General features: G+C 37.8%; 1 protein-coding gene across 3 annotated transcripts in view; it reads right to left on the bottom strand.

The window, feature by feature from the left end:
- Window positions 1–426: 426 nt before the first annotated feature.
- The window catches only part of LOC149009524 (protein ENHANCED DISEASE RESISTANCE 2-like), a 76,956-nt gene continuing 53,475 nt past the window's right edge, over window positions 427–23,907 (bottom strand). For all 3 annotated transcript variants that reach the window (XM_089161635.1, XM_089161636.1, XM_089161637.1), the window contains 7 exons: window positions 20,479–20,654; window positions 15,498–15,599; window positions 13,956–14,003; window positions 12,277–12,420; window positions 12,066–12,161; window positions 1,586–1,687; window positions 427–1,415 (listed from right to left, as the gene is read on the bottom strand). In XM_089161635.1, the coding sequence (XP_089017761.1) occupies window positions 1,323–1,415; window positions 1,586–1,687; window positions 12,066–12,161; window positions 12,277–12,420; window positions 13,956–14,003; window positions 15,498–15,599; window positions 20,479–20,654 (761 nt within the window). In that variant the 3' untranslated portion in view covers window positions 427–1,322. The remainder of the gene's footprint in view (window positions 1,416–1,585; window positions 1,688–12,065; window positions 12,162–12,276; window positions 12,421–13,955; window positions 14,004–15,497; window positions 15,600–20,478; window positions 20,655–23,907) is intronic.

The raw sequence follows: 23,907 nt of genomic DNA, 5'->3' as shown, positions 1-23,907 counted from the left end.
GAGAGAGAGAGAGGCATGCCAAAGAAAAAGGGGGGGGGAGACCAGGTGCTGAAGGCTTCTGCACAAGCAGAATTACGAGGCAATTTTGCCATGCAACCTTACCCAGCAATTTTAGAGAACGCTGGCTATAAATTCATGTTGATATAGAAGAGGCGTATACCAAAAAAGGGGGGGGGGACCCTGGAAGAAAAGAAGAAAAGAGAAGGTGGCTGCGTGCATGCTACTATTGAAGACTGTTTGCTTTTGCAAGTGAGGAAGAATAGAAGATAAGGAAAAGGAAAAGATAATAAAGTGTTATGGCATTCAAGGCTTTTGCGAAAACGCCAAGCAAGAAAATGAAGACAGAAATAAACAAGGAAGAAGAAGAAAATAAGAGAGGGAAGGAGGAGAAAGGTTTGACTCCCAGGGAACCTTCTCCTAGATTCCTTAGCCATTAAGCTTTCTGGGTTCTAGGAGTTGATTCAAGCAGGTGTTGTGAGTGTTTAAGTTGCTTGTTTCAGTTACGTTTCCTTGTATCCAGATACATATGCAAGCCCTAGTAATAAGTACCTAGGCTAGAAGGGGTTTTGTTGTAGGGATCATCTCTAAGCCCAATCTTACATGCATTTTCTGTCCGGTGGGTGCAGGACCGCTAAATCGCTCTTCTGTGGTGTAGTCTCCTAGATATATTGAAGGTAAAAGGGTGAAGATACTGTCTTTGTATATCAAGGGTGAAACTAGTGATGAGTCAATATGACCATTACTCACTTGCGTGTGGGCAACTTGCCAAAGCAAATAAGTCCTGTGTACTCTTAAGTCAAGTGCCATGTCGTATTTACAGTCTGATAGGCCTGGCCACTAGGTGGCTGTAGTGCAGATGTGATACAATTGTATGTGAGATTAGTGGAGGACCAGCATGCAGTTGTGAGTGTTTGTCCACGGTACAGTGGTTGTGTATGAGATAACACTAGGCAGCAGTGTGCTTATTGAGTACCATCATATTGGGAATCCTCAATGGGGAATAGAGAACAGTGGCAAGGGCAAAATTTGGGAGAAACTTGTGACTGATTCACCCCACTCTCAATGTCAACCCAGGAACAACAGAAACTCATTCTTATGAAAGGCAATGAGATTACAAACTAGATCACGTTTTATCTTTTCCATGCTATGATAGTGCAAGAAATGTTTTTGATGCAGTTTCTTTTCAAATAGTTGTGAATATTCATGGTTGGGCCAACTAATAAACCATGGGAGATTCATCACAGGCTTCATAATAGAACCCCCATTGAAATAAATCCCAAAGAATGGAAAAGAAGAACAATGACAATGGTCATGTGAGAACCTCAAACCTCAAAAGGTATAGCAGAATCAAGCCTCACACGGTTTAACTGAATAGTACCAAGAATGTACTCAGGCAGCTCATCTTCTTCCTTAGCCTGCAAAACCAGGTGGTTTTAATTGTTGACTTCACAGAGCAATGCAGGTTACAAACATGTGTAGCAACAAAAAAATTGACAACTAGGTTTGCATGCTGCACCACAAGCAACATTACTGACAAACGAATGAGAGAACTTTTGCCAAATACAGAAATTAGAAGGAACCAAACCTCGATCAAAATTGCAAGATCCACTACTAAGCTTGTGACGTATCCAAGGACCAACCCAATGACACTCCTTGCAACAGACGATGAGCCAATGTCCACATCGATCTGCATGGATGGATTTTCTTTACTAATATACAATTACGGAGCGTATCCTGGTCTCAAGCAATTAGTAAGAATGCTACGTTTCTCAATTTTGTAGCAAAATCATGGTGGCAAATAAAATTTTATCTCAAAAGCACAAGCCTAGTAGAAAGTAGTAAGTCTCAAGATTTACAACTGCACCAGATAATGAGCAGCAATGCATCAAGTCTCTGTATGTGTGCTGCGTTTATTGAACTTGCAACAGATAATTCATTGAATAAACAAACTGACACATACATGCTCAAAGTGAGACATGAAAGTAGAAGGAATCCCCAAAGTAAACAAGAAAAAAGAATGTCTGACGGAAGACCAACATTCACCACATATACCAAGACTATGAACCCCTTAGTCCCAATCCAAAAGCAAATCAAAGTCCCAACCCAAAAGCAAATCAACCACTTGACTAGAAGGTTCTAAATAACTCCTATAGCCATTTTTGCTTGCCTCAAGAGTAATTTCCAGTTTCTTTCATATCCTGTATGCATGTTGAGAACCTCATTATACCTGCACTCATGCACGAATGATCAAATCTTATGAAGAGGAAGAAAAGAAAAGGAGGAGGAGAAGAGCAAAAAGAAAGAAAGGAAGAGCTGGTGCTCTGTTTCTGTGAAATTAACAATTCAACCCATGGATTGAGATGAAATCATATACTGAAATTCTGGAACCTGAGGAAGAGAAGCAGAAAGAAGAAAAAGAAAAAAGAGATGGGAAATTGCTTCTGATGAATGAAATCAAATGGAAATTGTTGCAGTTGGGTTCCTAAATCACGAGAAAATTGAATGGAATCTGTAATTAGAAGCAAGATTCAGCACCACTGTTATTTGAAGGAAATCACAATCTGGAGTTTCTGAGTCTTAAGATGATCCAGAAACTTCTGTTTAGGGAAGCTACACAATGGGCTCAGCAAGGAATTCAATGGGATTTGAACAGAGGATTATATTGATTCATAAAGGTGAGAACAGATCAGTCTGTAGTTATTAGATGCTTAGTGATGAACCCATGATATGAAACCTTGCTGAAATCTTGGTGAGATTTCGAGGATTTCAAGAACTTCAAGTGAACCAAAACAAAACCCATGATAGAATCAAAACTTGACCAGGTTTTTTCGAAATTCTAACCTTATGTTGAAATCTCAGCATTTAAAAGGGCATGCATGTAGGGAAAAGAATATGCATAAAAAGCGAAGTCTTGATAGGACTAGTCAAAATTCTTCTTTTATTTTGACTAGAAACCTCTCTTGGAGGGGATTTCCCAGAGTCTAGATGCCATTTTACGGATTCCTCTGACAATAATGTCAGCAAACACATGGAAACAGTGAACTGAAGCTCCCAATACCAAGATTCAAGATTTCTCTTCAGTTAGAGATGACCCCTTTTTTTCTTTCTAAACTACTTCTTGAAAATGTATGACCAAAACTTGTTCAACGGTTTTTCAAATTAATATATGTTGACGTATGTGCTCATGTTTTAGTTGTATTATGCATATTTTAACCTAGTTTTAGAGTTTTACTTCATTATCAATTGAAATTGCTCAATGTGAATGTGACTTTATACTTCGAGAATGTGTAATTTTACGAAAATACATTCAGATCGAGTCTATTACTCATATTTGATTGTATTGCATGTTATGTGATTGTTGTTGGGAATTTCCAACAGCCTTGGTGCACAAGTTTCTATTTGGAGAAGCAGTCTTAGCTGCACAAGTTTTGGATAGTAAGAGTTTCTATTTTAGCTTAGGTTTCTATTTTAGTTACTTTCTAATTTTCTTGTTGCTTGGTTGACAAGTAATCTCCCTAGGATAGTTTCCTTTTTAGTAGATTTGGGATTCTATGTAATATGCAATTTTCCCTTTTGCTGTAACTTAGTTTAGGAAGCTTTCCTAAACTAAGACTTGATTTTACATTATAAATAAAGTATCAGGGGAGAGCCAAAATACACATTCAAGCTCTCTCCCTTCTTCTATTCTTTTTCTTTTTGAATTTCTTTTCAGTCCCTAGGCTGATTACAAATGCTAAAGTTTTAACATGGTATCAGAGCAAGTTTAATCAGCCTAGGGACTGCCTTCTTCTCTCTTGAATGCTCAATTTTTCTTCTGTTTTTTTACTTGGTTTGCAGCCACCTATCACTGTTTCAACTCTTATTTCATGAGATCTGTCAGTCCCATCGTGATCCTTTGGGATGTTTGTTTTGGCGTATAAGTTAGTTTAGTCTATAAACTAGACAGCCTGCTGTCCTTATATTGGTGAAGACCTTTCCCTTTTTTTCTGCAACTACTGCCAACCACTGCTAAGGTATTGATATATCTACTGCTGCTCCTATCATTGCTACAATTTTCTGCATATATTTGTGTGTGCTACCATTGGGTTTATCATGTCGTTTTCTATTTATCAGAATCAACTGCAGTTCCCTATCGTTTGATAAATAAAAATCCGTTGATTGAACTATTTTCCTGCTGCTGCTTCCCTTAATGATGTGCCATTTTTTCTTTGGGTTCTGAAAAATACTATACCAGCTACTGCATCGGCTGCTGTCCCTTGGTCATTAAGGTTTTGTGTTCTGAAAAATACTGCTGATATTGTACTGGATTCTGCTGCAAGATATAAAACTGCTGCCCCAGTTTTATTAAAATTTTCTGCTGGTTCTGTATTGTGTCCCTCTTGCTGCCATGGTTATCAAAGCGTCCGCCTAGGCAGCAAAGCGATTTTTGAACTGCTTAAATTGTTACCGCTGACCGCTTAACTAATGTGCTGATTTCTTGCCGCTTATTTGCTTAGGCACTACCGCTTTGCCTCCTTTTGTGCCATATTGCCGCCTAGATGCTAAAGTAACCCTTTTTTTTTTACATTTTGTGATTTGTGTATATTATTTTTCCTTTTTTTTAAAATTTTTTTTTAAATTATAATTTATTCTACAGTGCCGTATATAAATTTAAATATGTGAGCCATTTCGGAATCGAGGCCCAATTTGCAAATAAACTTCAAGGCCCAAAGTGTTTGTCGGCAACAGAATGTGAAGCATGAGCCATATTCAACATTGATAATCAATGAATCATTAAACAAACAATGACTTGGAAATCGGAATAATGAGATCTATTAATTTATCATGTCGGCACTATTTGGTTAAAAAGAGGGAAAAATGGATACATTAATTATGATTATTGATCTATGCACAAGAGTACAAGACACTTATTTATCGTCACACTATCATAGAGGTAAGTAAGAATGTAAATTACTACTTTCATTTTCATTTTTCACATTGATTATTGATATAGTACATACTACATAATTATTGTTATGAATCTTATGATGCTTGATGAGATGAAGTTATGTTTTTAATATTTTTTTGGATAATTTTTCATAATTGTGATTCTTGAATTTTTTTATTTTTTTATTTTTATGAATGTGATTGTTGAATGTTTGTTTAGTACTTTAGTTTATTATAAAAAGTATTTGTATTAAAAAGTAGTTATATTAAAAATATTGACTAAACCACTTTGGTCGCTTTATTGCCGCCTAAGCGCCGCTTAGTCGCCTAATCGCCGCTTAGTCGCCTAATTGCCAAGATGGAGCCCTAATCGCTTTGGTTGCTTTGCCGCTTTAATAACTTTGCTTGCTGCCATTAATTGTTTTGGGTGAACTAACACTTTGGAATTTTTTTTGTCCTACTTACCTGAATCGACTGCAGCCTCCTATTTCCCTGCTCCTCTATCTACCAGAATCGACTTCAATGGTGTTATTCATCTGGTAGATGGAATATTATATTAATGATCATTAGTTCTGCAATAATTTTCTCCGAGTTAGTTTGGTACTTTTGGATATCTGGAACATACTACGACTCTTCCTCTAATATTGGTTGGTGCTTCCCTTACTACAAAGTTGTCATGTTATGACTTATGAGTACTATTTTTGCAACTGTCTTGTTTGAGTTAATGCTGGTGGTTCAGAACTTTTCAACTATAATGGCTGGAAGTTCTTGCACCTATGTCCATTATGTAACATAGTTCTTTCAAGTATGTAGTTCCTCAACACAGACTTTGAGATATTAGTAATTTGTCATCATTATTTATCCACATGTAATGCAACACACGAGGGGGAGATTGGAGCCCTAATCTATATCACTCAAGTCTTTTGAAGAGTATTATTTGAGGAGATGTTTATCCTAAGATGGTATTCTACAGTCTACACTAATACCTATTTACTTGGTTACCTCTATCTACCTACTTAGTCCTTACTAACCTATACTACCTTTACTTTGCCAAATCTCAAACCACTATGCATCGTTCCCACCTTTGAATAAGTCTCCTCAGCAACTTTTCAGATTGTGGCAGCATTAGTAAGAAGAAGATAGCTTTTTGCAATGCTTGGGTTCAATATCCCATAACTAAGCACTCATCAGTCTTCCGCTTGTCTTGCGCATACCAGGAGAAGATGGCTTAATAGAAGTCCCATGAGGATGGCTAGTAAGACCATGAGCACCAACAGTAAGAGAAACAGATCGAGACCAGCGAAGATAATTGGTCCTAATAAGTATAACAGTGGTCATCTGAAATTGGGAGAAATCACAATCTTGGGGAATAGAAGAAATGGGAGTCTCCTAGTAATTGAATCATCCATCACACGGAACCAAAGAAAAAAATTGATTCCTAAAATTAGATCACAACGTCAATAGGAACAAGGATCCCTTGGCAGGAGAAACATGGTCACCACCAAGGGAGAAGAGCCATAGAGGTAGAAAAAAGGTTTCAAAAGATGGAAAAGGGGCAAAAAGGAGGGGCAATGGTGTTAGAGGGGTTAAAACAGGAAAGCGACACCTCTAGGGGCCTTCGCAAGGATCAACAATGGCCTTAAAGGCTACAACTGTGTATTAGGGTGCTGGCAGTAGGAGGCGATAGCCCTATAGGGATTGCAGAAGGGTTGTGATACCTCTAGGGGTTATCGCTAGATGAGAGAGGGTGTGGCGATGACCTATGATGGTGGTGGTGGCTATCGTTGGGTAGAAGGCGGCGGACGGACTAAAGGAGGAAGATGCCCTGCGATGGAGGTTTAGGGTTTCTTAGACATGAGGATCAATGTTGAATGATTTGAGAAATGCTGACTTATGTTTGAGTGACATAACAGGTTTTATTTATAATAGTAACTTTTAAAGGAAGAAATAGACAATCCCTGATTTGGTTGTTATAATGAAAATATCCTAACGCAATACCCTAACAAGACAATTTGACCCTAAAAACTAAAGGAACTCTTCTTGTAAATAAAGACTAATAACGTTTATCTTTAGAGAAGAATCCCAAAGACTCTAGAACACATCTTAGACTTAAATTGGACTCCTAATTGACTAAGACTCTGGTGGAAAATAAAAAGAAAATTCTAAAAAATAAAATCAACAACTAATTAGGGTAAAAGACCAAAATGCCCCTCTAAAAGGGTTCAGCCAGCCCTAGGTGCGCCACTTTGGAGTGCCCTTGCGGCCCACTCTAGGGTTTCAGCCAGCAGTAGAATTTTGGTTCACATTAGTTCTCCCCTTCTTGAAAGCATTCATCTTTTGATGAACGTGCTGAACAAATGCTCTTGGTTTGATTATTTGAAGATGTTAGGTATGAACTTGTCCTTGCATCTTGAAGTTGGGGGGGGGGGGGGGAGTAGTAAGTGTGATGCTGCCAGTACAGCTCCAAGACAAAACTCTAGAAAAGTGATAGGACAAGGAGATGTAGTCTTCTACTCTAGGAGCCTTCTTCTCAAAGAACTAAGGGGGTATGCTGAAGATTTAAGGTCCAAGGCTAAAGTCATCAATGATGCCCCTATAGTCCTTTTGGTCCACCACGCTTCCGCTGTGTACTACTAATATGGTTCCTCCAAGGTGCCCTTCGAGTCCAATAGTGGGGCTAGTATAGCGTGGAATGGAGGCTGGTGCTAGTCTGAAATTTGTGGGCAGCAACTTTTTAATTTCAATATCAAGGGCATGGTGATCTTCAAGTAGAGAACTTAATTTCTTAAGCATGTCCTCAGCTGGTGCTGTTGCTTTGACCATGTCCCTGTACTTTCTAGAGGCATTCTCTGCATCTGTTATGTCCTTGTCTTCAAGTGCTAAGGTCTCCTCTTGATTTTCCACGATTTTGACCTTGTGGTCTCTTTGGAGCTCCTTTGTCATTACTCTAGAGGGCCATCTCATGAGGATCCTAGTGGCTATCTAAGTGTCCTCCTTCATCAAAGAGTTTTTCTGGGGCTGCTTCTTGAGGTGGACATTGTACTTCTTCTGGAGGAATTAGTAGGTGGATTTGGGAGACTCAGTCTCCTCTTCTTTGAGGGCAGCCTCTGGCAAGGTCATGTCCTCTTGTAGTTTGTCCCAGGAGGTTGTGAAAAATTTGAGGGAGGATTGGTGGGTGGTGGATCCCTCCTATGGACAGTACTCTGATGGGTGTGTAGCTCTTAATGATAATCACAAATGCATTAAGAACTAATGAGCTCTACCAAAGTGGACGGAGAGTGATGATGGGAATTCTCAATTGTTGGTGTTGCTTGGTTTGGTGCTCTAGTGGGAACAATAGGTTATTCAAAGCTTTTGACATCTCTTCCCCAATGTTAGGCTCATTACCTTTGTACCTCATTCGTCCTTTTGTGGTTCCACGGTTCTTGGGCATATCCAACCAGCTGATTATAAGCAAACCCCATCTTGCCATTCTTTAAATAATAATGTCAATCCAAATAACGATCAAGATCATAGAGCCACTTATAGAATACCTACAGGTCATTGATGCCATATGTTCCCAACTTGTACATCTTTGGAGGTCTGTGTGGTTGCCTTATCCCTCTGTGCATACTATGGTGAGACTAGAAGTAGTCCGTAGTTGGTTCTTCATGCTTTGGCTACTACTTCTTCATCTATAACTCTAAACCTATTGGTCCAATATAGGGGTACTAGGAATTCTTGGAAACTGCAGCTCTGATACCAAATAATGAAAACTCGATTTTAGGGTTAGGGTTTCTTGAATTGATTCCCTAAAATTAAGGGTTTGCGTATAATCTTCAAGCAAATAAATCTAAAATATTATGGGATGTTTGTGGATCTCTAAAGAATTTATGGGAATGCCCTAGAGACAAGTTAGGATTGATATGTGTTGTTGCCAAGCTCCCAAGGGATAGTTTGAGATACCCAAATTGATATGGGATGAAACAAAATAATATGAGATGGATAACATTGTTAAGTAAAGATGGGGATCTAAATGCAGAGGTTATGGGAAAGGTATGGGTTTAACAAAACTAGATGGGATGGAAGGGGATTAAGTTTGAGGCTTAACAAATTCTTTATGGGATGGATCTCGGGCAATCTTCCTTGGATCTTTTGCGTTCTTCTTTCTTTTCTTTTCTTTTCATTCTTCTTCTTCTCCTTTTTCTTTCTTTCTTTTTTCTTTTCTGTTTTTAGATATGCCGCAAGATAGAGAAGAGGGGAGGGGAGGGTGCGATGAAGAAAGAGAGGGGAAAGAGAGGGCAGCAGGGTAGGGGAGGGATGGGGGAGTGAGCAGGAAGGATCGCAGGGGGCTGGTGCTGTCAGGGGTTGGGAAGCTGCTGCCAGGGATGCAACAACAAGGGGTAGGGGTTTAAGGTCTTAAGCAGGCAGGGGAGGGGGTGGGGAAGGGGTGCAACGGGTACAGGAGGTGAGGGAAGGGGATGGGATGGGGGCCTGCTGTACTTAGGCTGCTGTGGTTTCTTGAAGATGATGGTAGACTGGAAGAAGGGTGCTAGACAGAAAGTAGGTGCTGATCTTTGAAGAAAAATCTCAAATTTTTACTTAATTGTGGCCCCCTTGACAGGAACCACGATTCTCAACTCAATTAATCTTTCAAATAATCAGACTTAACAATTAGAAAGAAAGAATAGGCTGTTTATAGCCTACTAAAAGACTCTAAACTTAAGTAAGATTCGCTTGTAGATTAGGATCCCATCACAATTAATCTCAACTGTCCAAATAAATAATAAAAGATATAATGGAATCTTCTAGAAAATAGATTCCCCCTTAGACTTAAATACTAAAGGAACTCTTTTTGTAAATAAAGAGTAATAAAAGTCTATCTTTAAAGAAGAATCCCAAAGACTCAAGAACACATCTTTGACTTAAATTGGACTTCTAACTAAGACTCTTATGAAAAATAAAAATAAAAAAGGATAATTACTGTTGTCCCCCTGTATTATAGCTTAATTACTACTTTATTCCCTATGCTTTGTGAAATTACTAATCCAACCTTAGACTTTACCTATAAATTACATTTGCCCCCTACCTTTAAACTCCGTTAGTTAAGTGATAATGTGGCAATTTTTATTTATTTAAAAATTCCAAAATAACCCTAAGGTTTTATTCTAATTATTTACACTTTATATTAAATTATATTATTACGTTAATAATTAGGAAAAATTAACCCTAATTTGGTAGCTCCTTATTTTTTTAGTCTTTTTGTATTTACTTTTCAATTGGTGTTATTTTTTAGTTTTTGTTATTTACTTTCCAATTTGATGTTATCAATTTTAAGAAATTCTTACTTCCATTATGTTTTCATTTATTTGCCATCTAATTTGGCGCCATCAATTTCAAGAAGTTCTTTTTCTTAGCGCAAAAAATAATAATTTAGATAGTCTATTTTTGGAATTCAAAATAATAAGAAAACAACTCTAAAATTGGTTGTTTTCTAAATGAGGATAGTATTGTGTTTTGACTTCTTAATTTTAGAAGGACGAAATAGACATTAAACATTCAACTATAACAGTCTCTTAACAATGTTAGAATTGAGGGGGCAACAATAATTTCATAAAGAGCAGGTTCCTTTTAGTAATTAAGCTATAGCAAGGAGGCAACAATAATTATCCCCAAAAAAAATATATAAAAAAAAGACAGAAAAATAAAACCATCAACTAATTAGGGCTTGATGGACCAAAATACTCCTCCAAGAGGGTTTGGCCAGCCCAAGGCGCACCACTTTGGAGTGGCCTTGGGGTCCACTCCAAGGTTTCAGCCAGGGGTAGAATTTTGGTTCACATCAGTGGATCTAATATTGATTCTATGCTTCACTTATTACAACAGTGCATGTGGTGTGGGCTGCATGTATAATTGTAATAGGTCATAATATCATGTGAGTCATGCATATTTAGTTAAGTAAACATATCCGGTACTACTACCCTTACCAACAGCAGCTGGGGCGTTGGCTAATCCTTAAAATGCAAGTACTATTGGTGAGATCATTGTCCGGGGTACTTACGATGTTGATTAACCTTTCCAAAAACACGTGGGCTTGTTGTGAGTGTGCCCCACGTGTGGGCAATAACACAGGATAATCTAAAGGGTTGTCAGGTGTTGATCCAAATGGCTTCCAGGGCAACCAGGGTTTATGATCCGCTGCACCTCATTGCACAGGGAGAGGACAGGTTTGATCCTACCTAATCTGTTGTAGACTCATAGTAGTACCAAATTAGCATTGACTTAGTGATAAACTGCTAGGTTGTGTTGTTTTATTTTCTAATAACTCAATCATGCTTTTCATAGACTGTGTACTTTTGTTTTGCCGTTCACTTGCATGTTTATTTGCTCTGATGGTTTTATCGACACATGTAGAGATGTGAAGTGTTACAGATTTTGCTTTTACGCTCACTAAGCTTATGTTGGTGAGCTTATTGCTTGAGGAATATTTGTTTTAAATATTGTCGCACGTAATACTCCCAACTCTAGAGGAGTATGCTTGGTTAGCATAAGAGGCAGAAGCAGATGACTCTTGTTGGGTGTGTGATGATTGTTGTTTTCAGGCACTAAAGACTTAGTTATCTATATTTAATCATGGATGTTACTGACTTATTTAGTTGTGACTCCATGTAACAGCACTTTGAATGTAATAAGAACGTAGGCAATACTCTGATATAAGTTGTGAGAACCTTAATCATTTCTTCATGTAATTTAATTTCTTTCTGTTGCCAATAATTTATGGATTCTCTTTATGTCATTGATATTGAAATCTATGGCGCAGACATGAATTGGCCCAAAGCAATGCGATCTTGGATTGTGTGGTCTGACGGTTTAGCATACTAGTCAATGCCTTGAACCTAGTCATTCAAGTTGGGTGCAACAACATTGTCGTAATCAGGGCTTCGACCAGATAGATACTTAAGAAATTTTTTCCAATTACTAAACCATCATTAATATTCAGACCACTAGACAATGACTCAAATATTAAAAATTGAACAATTTGAGCACCACGAGAACAAGCAGCACTATCATATAAACAAAACATAAAACATGCATAATCACTAACACCGAGTCAGCAGGTACTGAACTAGATGCTGGATGTAAATGGAGGTGAGAGTTACCTCCAAATAATTATCTTCTCTGAGGTACTTGCATGCCACTGCTTTCCCCAACAGGCAAGCTTTTGTCCCAACAGCGCGCTTGACCATCCAATATCCCTGCATGATATTGGAAATAAAACATAAGAAAGTCAATCTCCCCAGCTTTTGATCCATACGATAGTTAAGTATTACATTTTCTTCTTTTGTATAAATAATTTAAAATACAACATACCTGTACAATACTTGGAATAAGTTTAAATCTTGCATTCCGGAATGTGTCAGTCCCATCAACAAATCTACCTAATAAAGATTCTTTCCTTATGGGCCGGTCAGCACCATAGTAGAGAACTAAACTGTAGTTTGGTTTCGCTGGAACCTAAAACAATACAATCAAAATATAATTTCCTGTGTGAACAGCTAAGCTCACATTAATATTACTAAAACAGCCTGCCTTAAGATAGACAACAGGACAGCCATGTGGCTGTTAGCACCATTGTAGATATCCATGCATAAAACAACCAACGAATAGTTTCTATCTAAATAGCTACACTGGGACTTGTAGATCATAACATGAAGGCAGTCTTAGAAAGTAAGAATGGGGTCGAAAGGACTGACAAGGCAGCATAGGGTATTCAAGCAAGCAAAATAAATTGGGGATGGAAAAACATAAGAAAATTAAAATAAGAACTCCTCTAAATTGTGATTCACCTTGATATCCCTCACTGAATTTTTAAAAATAATCTATGGTTTTGATTCTTACTAAAAGCTTAGGAAGAAAGGAGTAGGTCATTCCACACTAAACAATCTCTACATGCTCTCTACCTTTGATGGAACCCAAACACTACTGTGAAGAGCATGAGAAAGATAGTGGAAGGAAGGAAAGCATTGGATGAAGCTGTCAGGGAGTACTTCATGCATCATAAACTTATGTGTGATGATGTAACTCTTGCTATCTATTTATTTATGCTAGCTAAGTTGAAGTGCATAGTTAAAATAACCCAACTCAGATAGGTGATATAACTACTCCATCTGACCTTTGTCTAGCTGTGACCACTGAAACTGTCGAAAAGTAATACTGCACACAACCTAGAGCACCACTTTGAAATCCATAGGTGATTCAAGGGCAGAGAGAATGACAAGCAATTAATGTTTACTCCTTCCAATTCCTTCTGTTCTTCTCCTCTAGGCTTGGCAAGTTTGTCCATGGTTAATTATTATTAGTTAAAGATAAGTTTTCAAGTTGTCTGGTATTTTCTATTTAAAAAAAGAAAAAAAAGAAAAAAAGAAGAAGAAGGAAGTCTGTGGTATGAAGTGGCTTACACTTTACCAAGCACATAGCGTATCATGCATTATTACAAATAGTTCTAGGTCATGCTTGATACTTTCAACACTAGGTATGGTGGGAAAGGCAGAATTCAATCCTAGGTGCAGAAGCATCTTCCATGATAACACTTAATTATGCTCTAAAAGATTGTTCATTGCAAGAATTATTTCATTTAATTAACATACATGGCTATATGCTTGGAATTACAAGGGATAGTCAGCATCAGGGCTTCTATGGGTACTAAATGGATCAGTAAACTTTCATCTAGACTTCCATTTAAAAATGGGTTTCTTTTGCTTCAGAACCATAAAGTATAGTATAAGATAATTCCAATGAATTATCGATCAGAATCCTTCAAATGCATTAGTTGTGTGACACTTGTAAACTTTAATATTAATTTCATGAAGGAACTACTAGACAGAGGAATGATATAAGAACAAGACATAAAGTAAAAACGTGGAATTTTAGAGGATAATAACAATCTTCCTTTGCTGGTTTATAGTATTGGTGATTGGCACATATACCTAGAATTTACCAGCCTCATTTGTAATGACAAAAAGCAGAAGAGAAGACCAAAAGACAGATACCTCTAAATTAATGACCAATATGAATGGCAGTTCTTTCCCAGCTTCTGACTGAAAATGAGAAGAGAATTTCAGTCATGGATTTTAATCTTCGGAATAATATTTAATGAAGAAAGAAGCTCATCATTCTGAAAAGAATATCATAACGTTCAAATCAAATTTAAATATCATTCAACCAACATGTCCCTCAAAACTCACTTGTACAAGGCAAAGCCAATACATTTTTACATCATCAACTCCACACTTATGTGCATCTCTCTCTAGGAAAAGGTACCAGCTAAGTCGCAGACAGCTCCAGGGAGATTAACAATGATCTACTTGAAGTGACAATCAACCAAGGGTAATAGATTAATGTGATCTACTTTAAGTAAGAGATGCTCAGTCATGCCTTCTGCTTTCTGCAGTTCATCTATTAAATCATAAAAACTTGAATTTCCTGAAAAATGGAAGTGGTCTATTGAGCAATCAGCATTGCCATGTGAAGAGTAGCCTTCACCTAGGTTTAATAAGGACAATAAGAGGAGCCTCTACACCACTGCAGTTACGTTTCCTTGCTATCTAGTTTATATATGCATTACAGGAGTATCAAATTCCCTTGAATCATACTGCAGGTTGTCGCACTGAGACGGAGGTTGTGTATTGCCGGAGGTTCAATCCCATAGTACTGATGAAAAACAATATTTCCAAATAAATGAGGAAGGTGAATGAATAAAAACAGATAAGAACAAGAAATCTCTATTGGAGACCCAGAACATGTCTTAATTCATGTCACATAGACAACCACAATATAAGCTACCATCACTCAACCCTAAAGGAAACCAACTTGGTTTAGTTTAGAGGCCGCATCCCCGGCACTCTTACACCACCTGAAGAGCTCTCACCCAGTGCCTCCCCACCCAGTCTTTCCTTCTCAACCGGCACCTCAATGTTAGCCCCAACTGTATCCTCTGTCGGAACAACCCCGAAGATGTGGGCCACCTTTTCTCGCTTCTTGTGGGCAACTGCCATTGCCTCCATTTGGACAGATGCTCCTTGGGTTTCTCTCGGGATTGGGAATGGTTCTTGAGACACTTTGCAGGTTCCTCCTTATGTGACATGGTAGGTAAGTTGGTGCTCAATGTGTTGATCTCTCACCTGTGGTGGGAGTGTAATTTGAGAAGATGGACCTCCAAATCTAAATCTTTAGATGTTATTTGGCTGCCATCTGCTTTGATTTTTCTTTCAGACTCCAGTCTATTTCCCCAGTTGTCCCAAGGAACAAAACTATTGTTGTTTTCTGAGTTTAACTTCCACCTTCCTCTATAATTGCCCCCCCTCCTTCTCTCTTCCCCTTTCTAGTTTCTCCCTCTTGCACATTCTCTTTCCCCTTTGGGGTGCTTGGTTAATGATTATTTCACTTATCCCAGAAAAAAAGAAAAGGAAACCAACTTAAGCATTTGGTCCTTTCCGTAGAATTTCAATTTTGCTGGTCCTCACAGACATAAGACTGATTTGCAATTGAAATGGGGCAAATATATGGAGAATTCAGAGTAACATGCACTTTACCTGAACAATGCATTTGGGATGCAGTGCAACCCTGTCAATGCAGGTTTCAGACTTGAACCAGTCAACTGCTAAGAGCTTTAATAGAGGATCTCCTCCTGTTACCTAAAGGTAAACAAAGTGGTAGATTTACTCAGCTGACAGCCAAAAAAAAAAAAAAAAAAAATCCAATCTGAAAATTTTCTAAATGAGCCAAAGAAAATATGTTTGAGTGTTGTCATAGACATGAGAAATTTTAATATCGATTTTAATTTTATATCCTCCCAAAAAAATAAAATAAAACAAATAATAGGACTTCATAAAACAACGGCCTACCGAAAGAAAAAAGGAGAAAGAAGAACACCATAATTCAATAGATAAAAGATATCAGAAGACACAAGTATAAACAACATGATTCAATTCAAGCACGGCACTCCAATTAAAAAGATCAATAATCTATAACCTGACACAATAAAAAGCAACCATATAAACCTGGTAATGGAAAATTAACCCACTGAGAACAGATGTCGGGTTTGGCTGGAAGGTTGTGAGAGTTGTGTCTGGCACTGCCACCCCTAGATCTAAGAATGAAGCATCACAGTGTCATCTTTCATAGTTGTTGCATGAAAATGAACCAAGAAGGCTAGGACAAAGTTTGCATAGCATATATTACCGTAGATGTACAAAATAATTAATGAAAAAACTCTACCAAAAATTGCAAACAAGAGGTTGTCAACAATGTATCCCTCATGAGTCATGATAGATTTACTTACTAGCCCATTTTTTTGTAGAGTTGACACTTTGAAAATGGAAGTGGAGTTCAGTAACTTTTCTTTTATTCTGAGTGAAATATATTTTCAATAACTAGAAATCCATTAATTCTGTTGAGAATAGGAATAATGGCTTGTGAGTTTAAAAGTGCAGCCCATCTTTAATTATAATACTCTAGAGAACATTCTACAATACATACAAGGACAATAATACCCCCACAAAAAAATACTGCTGAATCTATATTACAACACCCCCCCCCTCAAGTTGGTGAATGAATGTCAAATATGCCTGCTATCGACAATAGCACCATAACTGTATGATGAATATCCTGAGAGCTTGACTTATGTCAGAGAGACAAAGCCATTCTTTATTTGTATTAATAGATGAGTACAAGAAAAATAGAAATACCTAATGTGGGATTTTCTAAAATAATACCTTGGGACAACTCTACTCTTTTACACAGAATACAACACCCCCCTCATGTAGGTGCAGAGATACCAATCATGCTCAACTTGCCAACAGTAGGACAAAAAACTTTGGTACTATGACTTGTAGTAAATATATTAGCCAGATGACTCCCTGAAGAAACAAAAGAAATGCTAATAAGACCAGACTCAGTCTTCTTTGATGAAATGTTGGTCAATCTTCGCATGCTTAGTTCTGTCATGATGAACAAGGCTGTGAGAAATGCTAATTGCTGACTTACTATCTGAATATAGCTGCATGGGAACGTTTGCATCTACACATTGATCGTGAAGCAACCACTTTAACCAAAGTAATGCATATATACCACGACCAGCCAATATTCTAAATTCACCTTCAGCACTAGATTTGGCTACAATAGTTTGCCTTTTACTTCTCTAAGTAACCAACTTTCCACCTATAATGGTACAATAACCTAAAGTAGACATTCTATCATCTAGACACCCGGTAGATCTTGTAGACATGTTTTCTGAATCGAAAAAATATGGGAAACAAAATTCTGAGTTATGGAAGGATTTGCACCATAGATGGGTAAAAAGGACACTTGGTGCGAGAAAAAGTGCACACCACCAAGGAAAATAAGCCAAAAAAAGGCAGACAACAACCTAAAAGGGCGATCAGAGAATAGGCGGAAGAGAAAAGGCAATATGTGAGGGAGGCGGAGCCCTAGGAGGCCTCACTGTAGGGTGGCGGTGTTGAGCCGTAAGAGGGAAGAGGTGGTGGTGAGCATAGAGGGAGGTGGCTGTGGTGCTACTGAAAGAAGAGACGAGGAATGAAAGTAGGTTTAGGGCAGGTATTTTTCTCAAACATCTATGGTATCAAACACTTATGTTGAGAAACACAACGTTGGTAGAATGGCTTAATGTGATCAGTGTGATCTCTAGCCCTTTATTTATGATAGAGTGAAAAGAACACTATCACATAAATAGCTTTACTTGGGTAACAAGAAATAGAAATTTACATGAACACAAACTCTAATAGAGTTGAACTCCTAGTAGAACTCAACCAACACTCCCCCTTGAGGCATAGATATTAGTCATGCCCAACTTGCCTACAATAGGAAGGAAATCTCCTTCTTTCAAACCTTTAGTGAAAACATCTGCCACTTGGTCTCCAGACCTCACAAAAGGCATGCAGATAAGCACTTGTTCTAGCTTTCCTTTGACAAAAAACCTGTCATTTTCAATGTGCTTAGTTCGATCATGTTGCACCGGACTATTAGCAATACTAATAGCAACCTTGTTGTCACAATATAGCATCATAGGGTTTGGAACTTGGAATCCAATATCTTGTAGCAAGCTTTTCAACCATCATAGCTCACAAACTCCACGAACCATAGCTCTATATTCAGCTTCGACATTGGATAAAGCTACCATATTCTGTTTCCTACTTCTCCAAGTAACTAGATTATCTCCAACAAAGGTACAATAACCTGAAATAGACTTCCTGTCTGGAGATCCAGCCCAGTCTGCATCAGTGTATGCTTCTACTCTTAGATTATCAGTGGGTGACAAAAGTATTCCTTTTTCAAGAGTTCCCTTCAAATGAGCTAAATATGGATCATGCATAAATTGGCTCACTATCCCCATGGCATAAGCGATGTTTGGTCTAGTGTGGGACAAGTAAATAAGCTTCCCTACCAGCCTTTGGTATCTTCCTTTGTCCATTGGTTCTCCCTATTTTTCTTTAAGTTTAGCTCCAGCTTCAATAGGGGTATCAACTGCTTTACACCTCAACATTCCCACTTCTAATAATAAATCTATGACATACTTGCTTTGGGATAGGAATATACCCTTCTTTGATCAAGCCAATGGGAGCAGTAGTACCATCGGTAGTTGCCATGTTGAAAAAATTGGTTGTAGTTCTTCAATCGTCACCCTTCAACAATAACTGAAACGTCGCAAAATGTAATAGCCAAACCACGATTCAAAATGTGCATATAAGAAAAATCTTGTTTGTTTGTTTGTTTTCTTCTTCTTCTTCTTCTTCTTTTAAATTACAAGTAAGCCCCTGACAAATTTGAATTTATGATTAAGTCCCTGGCTATGCAAATTTACACACAAGTCCTTGAGACTGTGTAAATTTGCAACAGGTCCCTGAAATTTTGTAAAATTGCAATTAGCTCCTTGAAACTATACAAATTTACACACAAGTCCTTGAAAATTTGTAAATAGGTACCTAAAATGTAAATTTACCAACATACCCCTGAAAGAATGTAAATTTACAAACTAAACCCCTCAAACATCATATTTGTGTTTGTTCTGTGGGCAATTGCAGGGAGGAGGAAAAAACCAGATTTTGGTTCGATTAAAGGCAGAAGCAGCAGTAGTGCAGCAACACAGGAGCAGCGGTAGTGCAGCGGGAAAAAAGTAGAGGAAGGCAGAGGAAATAACTCACTGTATTGCAGGAGCAGCAGTAGTGCAGCAAGGCAGGAGCAGCGGTAGTGCTGCAAGGCAGGAGCAGCTTCTTCTCTTCTGCTTTCCTCTTTTATTTTCTGTTATTGTTCTTCCCGAATCGGCTCGAGGAAGAACTGAAAAACTGCCAGCAGGAGCAGCTTCTTCTCTTTTTCCCTGTTTTTCTGTTCTTGTTCTTCCCGATTCGGCTCGAGGCTCAACTGAAGAATTGCAATGGGTTTGAAAAAATTAGAGAATTGCGATGGTTTTTCTGAAAGATCAGAAGGAGGAGGTAGGTCTTCGTCAGCGAGAGAGATTTTTGCTTCTTTTTTTTTTTCTTCCTAATCGAACTTAGGCTTTGATGCCATGTTGAGAAACACAACGTTGATAGAATGGCTTACTGTGATCAGTGTGATCTCAAGCCCTTTATTTATAATAAAGTGAAAAGAACACTATTACATAAATATCCTTACTTAGGTAACAAGAAATAGAAATTTACATGAACACAAACTCTAATAGAGTTGAACTCCTAGTAGAACTCAACCAACACCTTAAACTATTGGCTTTGATACTATGACCAATATTCTGAGAATCCTGGATTGTGTCAGAGAGACACAATCACACTTTCTTTATATTAGTAGATGAGTACAAAAAAAGTAGAATCTACTGATTGGGGGGGGGGGGGGTATTACAAGACAATATCCTAGAGACAATCCTACATTTATACCCAGCATTACAACGGAGCTCCATAGCAAATGATGCTGCATCTAACTCTTATAAACTAGAGTCACAATGACCAAGCAAACATTTTAATTGTCTGCCAATTCATATATCAAATTAAGATAAACTAAACCACTCTTTGATTGCTATGTTGCTTACCATAATACCATTCAATACTGTGTTGCGAGTTTATAACCAGGACCAAATGTTTCACATAATGATACTGAAGAAAGAATAATTGAAAATTTCTGGAAGTGCCCCTGAAGTGTAAAATTTCAATTTACAAATATACCACTAGGAAATAATATATATACACTTTCCGGTTTTCGAATACTGGGGCATTATAGCAGAACAGAAACAGTCTTATCATTGCCTCCTGCAGTTCCCCCCTGGCATTGGTTATCTTTTGTATTTTATTTTTTCTGTTTGTTCTTTTTCCGCTGTCATCTCCTTCTCTGCTTATGACTTTTTTTTAATCACCAAAAACACAAATATATATATATATTCATTTACTGGTCATGAAACAAAATGACAAAGAAAAAGAAATCTGAGAGATTCCATTTTATAATAAGCTACAATAGTTCGTAATTTTCTCTCACTGATATAATGAAAATAACAGGAAGGAAAGAGTGAACTACCTTAGAATTATCCTTCAAATATGTCTTTCCTCTTATCTTAAATCCTTGGCCTCCCATACTAGACCAACAGTTAGTGTCAGTAACATCTTTCTGTTGGGACATGGAACCATGATATTGACTTGCATTGATACTGATAGGAGGAACGCAGTAGTCTAATTCCTTATTGGGGACTGCAACTGCACCAGAAAAAACACTCAATAATAATCAAGGGAATGCAAAAGTAACAGATGTATTCTCCAGTAGAGGATTTGGAATATGAAATAAAAATCATCAGCTGTTGAATGCAGAAGAAATCAGTTGACGAATTCTCTATTGATGCATTAATTAAACCCCCCCCCCCAAAGGAAGCAGATCTATCACTAACATCCATTGACAAGATATGTTGGGGATATGGAAGTTGGTGTCAACACACTAGGCATCTATTCTCTCAGTTTCACTGATGGTATGATGTCTGAGATGGCACAGTGCAGAGTGCAATGGCAGTGCAAGTGTGTACAGGTGCATCAGTGCAGAGGCAGACTTGTGGCAATGGCAGTACAGTGATATGATAGGCTGACAGTGTTCACAGAGTGACTTGGCTGAGCATTACGGTTACTTAGCAGTGTCAGGGCAGATGAGTGTCAGCTTCAGGGCAAATTTGGGCAGTCCAAATGGAAGAATTAGCAGGAATTTTGAACCGGGAAGAAGAGAGCGTTGACTCTAATTTCCAACACAACTACAGTTATGTTGACCTGATTTCAAATAAGGGATATTACCAATTTTCATATGATCAACACAAGCCTTTGTTAAAATTTCCCAAAGAGGTGTCACACACATTTGGAGGCATTCTAGTGCCAGTGGCATATGATGATTTGTTCAGCAGCATGCGATCAATATATATTGCATGATGCAATGTGTGCATAGTGCTTATGATACATATAGCATGCATATAAGAATACATAATGGCATGACGTCATAATATGACATATGCCATGGTAATGCTAATGCATACCAGCCACACGGTATGATGTGCCACAATGTGATACATGATACAAGACATCATGCATGTTATGCATATGATACATGTTAGGGGGGGGGGGTCATGCATGCACATAGTTGTCAAGGTGTCGCTTAAGCGTCCGGGTGGTCCCTGCCCAGTCAAAGTGACCATCGTTTTTTTTTGAAGTCAATAAAGCGGTTGCTTTGTTGCTTTGTTGCTTAAAGTGTTGTTTAAGCATCCGAGTGGGCGCTTTGGACGCCCAGCCACCGCTTTTGGTGCTTTTTTTTTTATATTTTAAAAAAAAAAATCCTTTTTATAAAAATTCTGTTTTCTTCATTGAGATTCTGAAATAATACTTCTATGGTAAAACCAATATCAGTATATCGCATCTTTAGTTACCAACAATAAACCCACTATCACATCTTATTGATTCTGAAATAGCGTTTCTTCTCTAAGATTCTGATTTGGTTATATTTATTTATTTTTATGTTTATTTTCTTGGTTATCAACTGGAAGTGAATGCATAATGCCTAAGTTATTCAGCAGGTGTCTGAGTTGCTTTTTGTCTACGAGTAGGGTTGTTTAGTGTTTTTGATAATTTGGTTGTTAAACTTCGAAGTTTGACTTGTGACTTTGATTTTGTTATATTTGAAGTTAATGACTATGTTATATTTTCCAATCTTATATACTGATTAGTGATTATATGAATGAACTTTTCATTAAGTTTGCAAAGTTTTTCATATTTAATTTTTTTATATTTGATCTAAATATCAAAAGTTACATTAAATTCCTAGCATTTAACACTAGAATGCTTTGACCGCTTAGTCATCGCTTTATTGGTACTTTGTCGCTTTAGTACTTGGGAAGCCCTCCATCGCTTTGGTCGCTTTGACAACCTTGTGCATGCATGTTGGTTCGTAGCACGGATGTATGAGGAGTTCATGGCATGATTTATGTTGTTGTCGATGAGTCACATGATGTAGCATTAATGGATTCAATGGTGGCCCCAAAGTGGACACCATGGAACACATGGCACAGCTGCCCATGTCAATGCAGCCACACAACATAGGGCCATGAAGCCTACACAGCTCCGGCTGCAAGATGGAAGCTAGCCACAAGCAGAGCAAGCAGCTTGGCCTAGCCCCAAGCAACAGGATGCTTGTAAAGGCTTTTGTTTGTGAGAGCCATGGTTTAAAAACTCATTTCACATAGCCTTCCCTTCTTGGGTTTTTTTAATATTATTTTATTACAACAACATCAACAAGAACAAGCCTTCCCCAACTAAATGGGGTCGGCTACATAAATTCTTACCTTCCAAACTACTCTAATTGAGGCTATACTAGATACAAGTCCTAAGCTATATGTATCCTTTCTCACCACTTCTCTTAAGGTTATCTTAGGTTTGCCCCTAGTTCTTCTAATTCCTTCAATCTGGATTAAATCACTTCTTCATACAGGGGGCATTTACAGGCCTCCATTGTACATGGTCATGCCACCTTAAACAACTTTCTCGTAGCTTATCACTTATTGAAGCTACACTAAAACCAGCTCTAAAATGATCATTCCTTACCCTATCTTTCCTAGTTTCGCCACTTATCCATCTTAACATCCTCATTTATGCTACAATGAGTTTACCTATATGATGCTTATTAACAGCCCAACACTCCGCATCATACATCATGGCTGGTCATGCATATAGCCGTTGCGACTAGGTTGAGCTTTCAAAAATCTCAGCAACTTTGTGCATCTATGTTTTTACTTTGAAATAATGTTTTGGTGGGAAAATGGCCATAGTTGGCTCCAAAACGTTAAGGAAGCTTGTATGAGGCTTAGGAAGAAAAGAAAAAAAAAGAAGAGGAAAAGATAACAAAACCCTCATCATTTTTTGGGATTTTTTTTTTTGGTTTTGCATCCTTAGCTGGTAAAATTGCCTATTCTACACCTCGTTCAAGTGCTATGAGACATGATATACAATATATGTTTAATGATACAAAATTAAAAAGAAATAGTCACACACCTGAAGTTTTTACTGCAAGCCACATGATACAGTGAACTGTTAACGATGCATATTACATAGATACCCAACCTAAATATAACGAATAGTGGACAAGTCAGATGCCTTACTTACCTAGTCTTCCACGTCTAAACACCCTAGTACAACAATACTATGCTATGAGTTGCAATTGCATAATAAGGAGGTTGAGATTCTCTAAATATTTGAGGCTTCACCAAGATTTTGCTAAGGTTTCTCAAAATCAGGGATTTCAGTCTAGCTATTAAAACAAGATTTTGTTAAGGTTCTCGAAATCATTGAGATTTCAGTCGGATCATTAGAACTTGTTTTTTTCTCTTTCTATCTCATATGTCATCTCATCTTAGGATGGTTGAGATTCTCAAGTTTTTGAACTATTGCGACAGCTATAGCCCCAAGTCATTAAGGCATTTTTTGG

The sequence above is a fragment of the Hakea prostrata genome, chromosome 7 (assembly GCF_041222555.1).
Source record: "Hakea prostrata isolate BN-2017 chromosome 7, UWA_Hpros_2, whole genome shotgun sequence".
NCBI classification, from domain to species: Eukaryota; Viridiplantae; Streptophyta; class Magnoliopsida; order Proteales; family Proteaceae; genus Hakea; species Hakea prostrata.
Note: the sequence above shows the minus strand (reverse complement) of the source record. Positions and strands in the feature narration are given on the sequence as shown.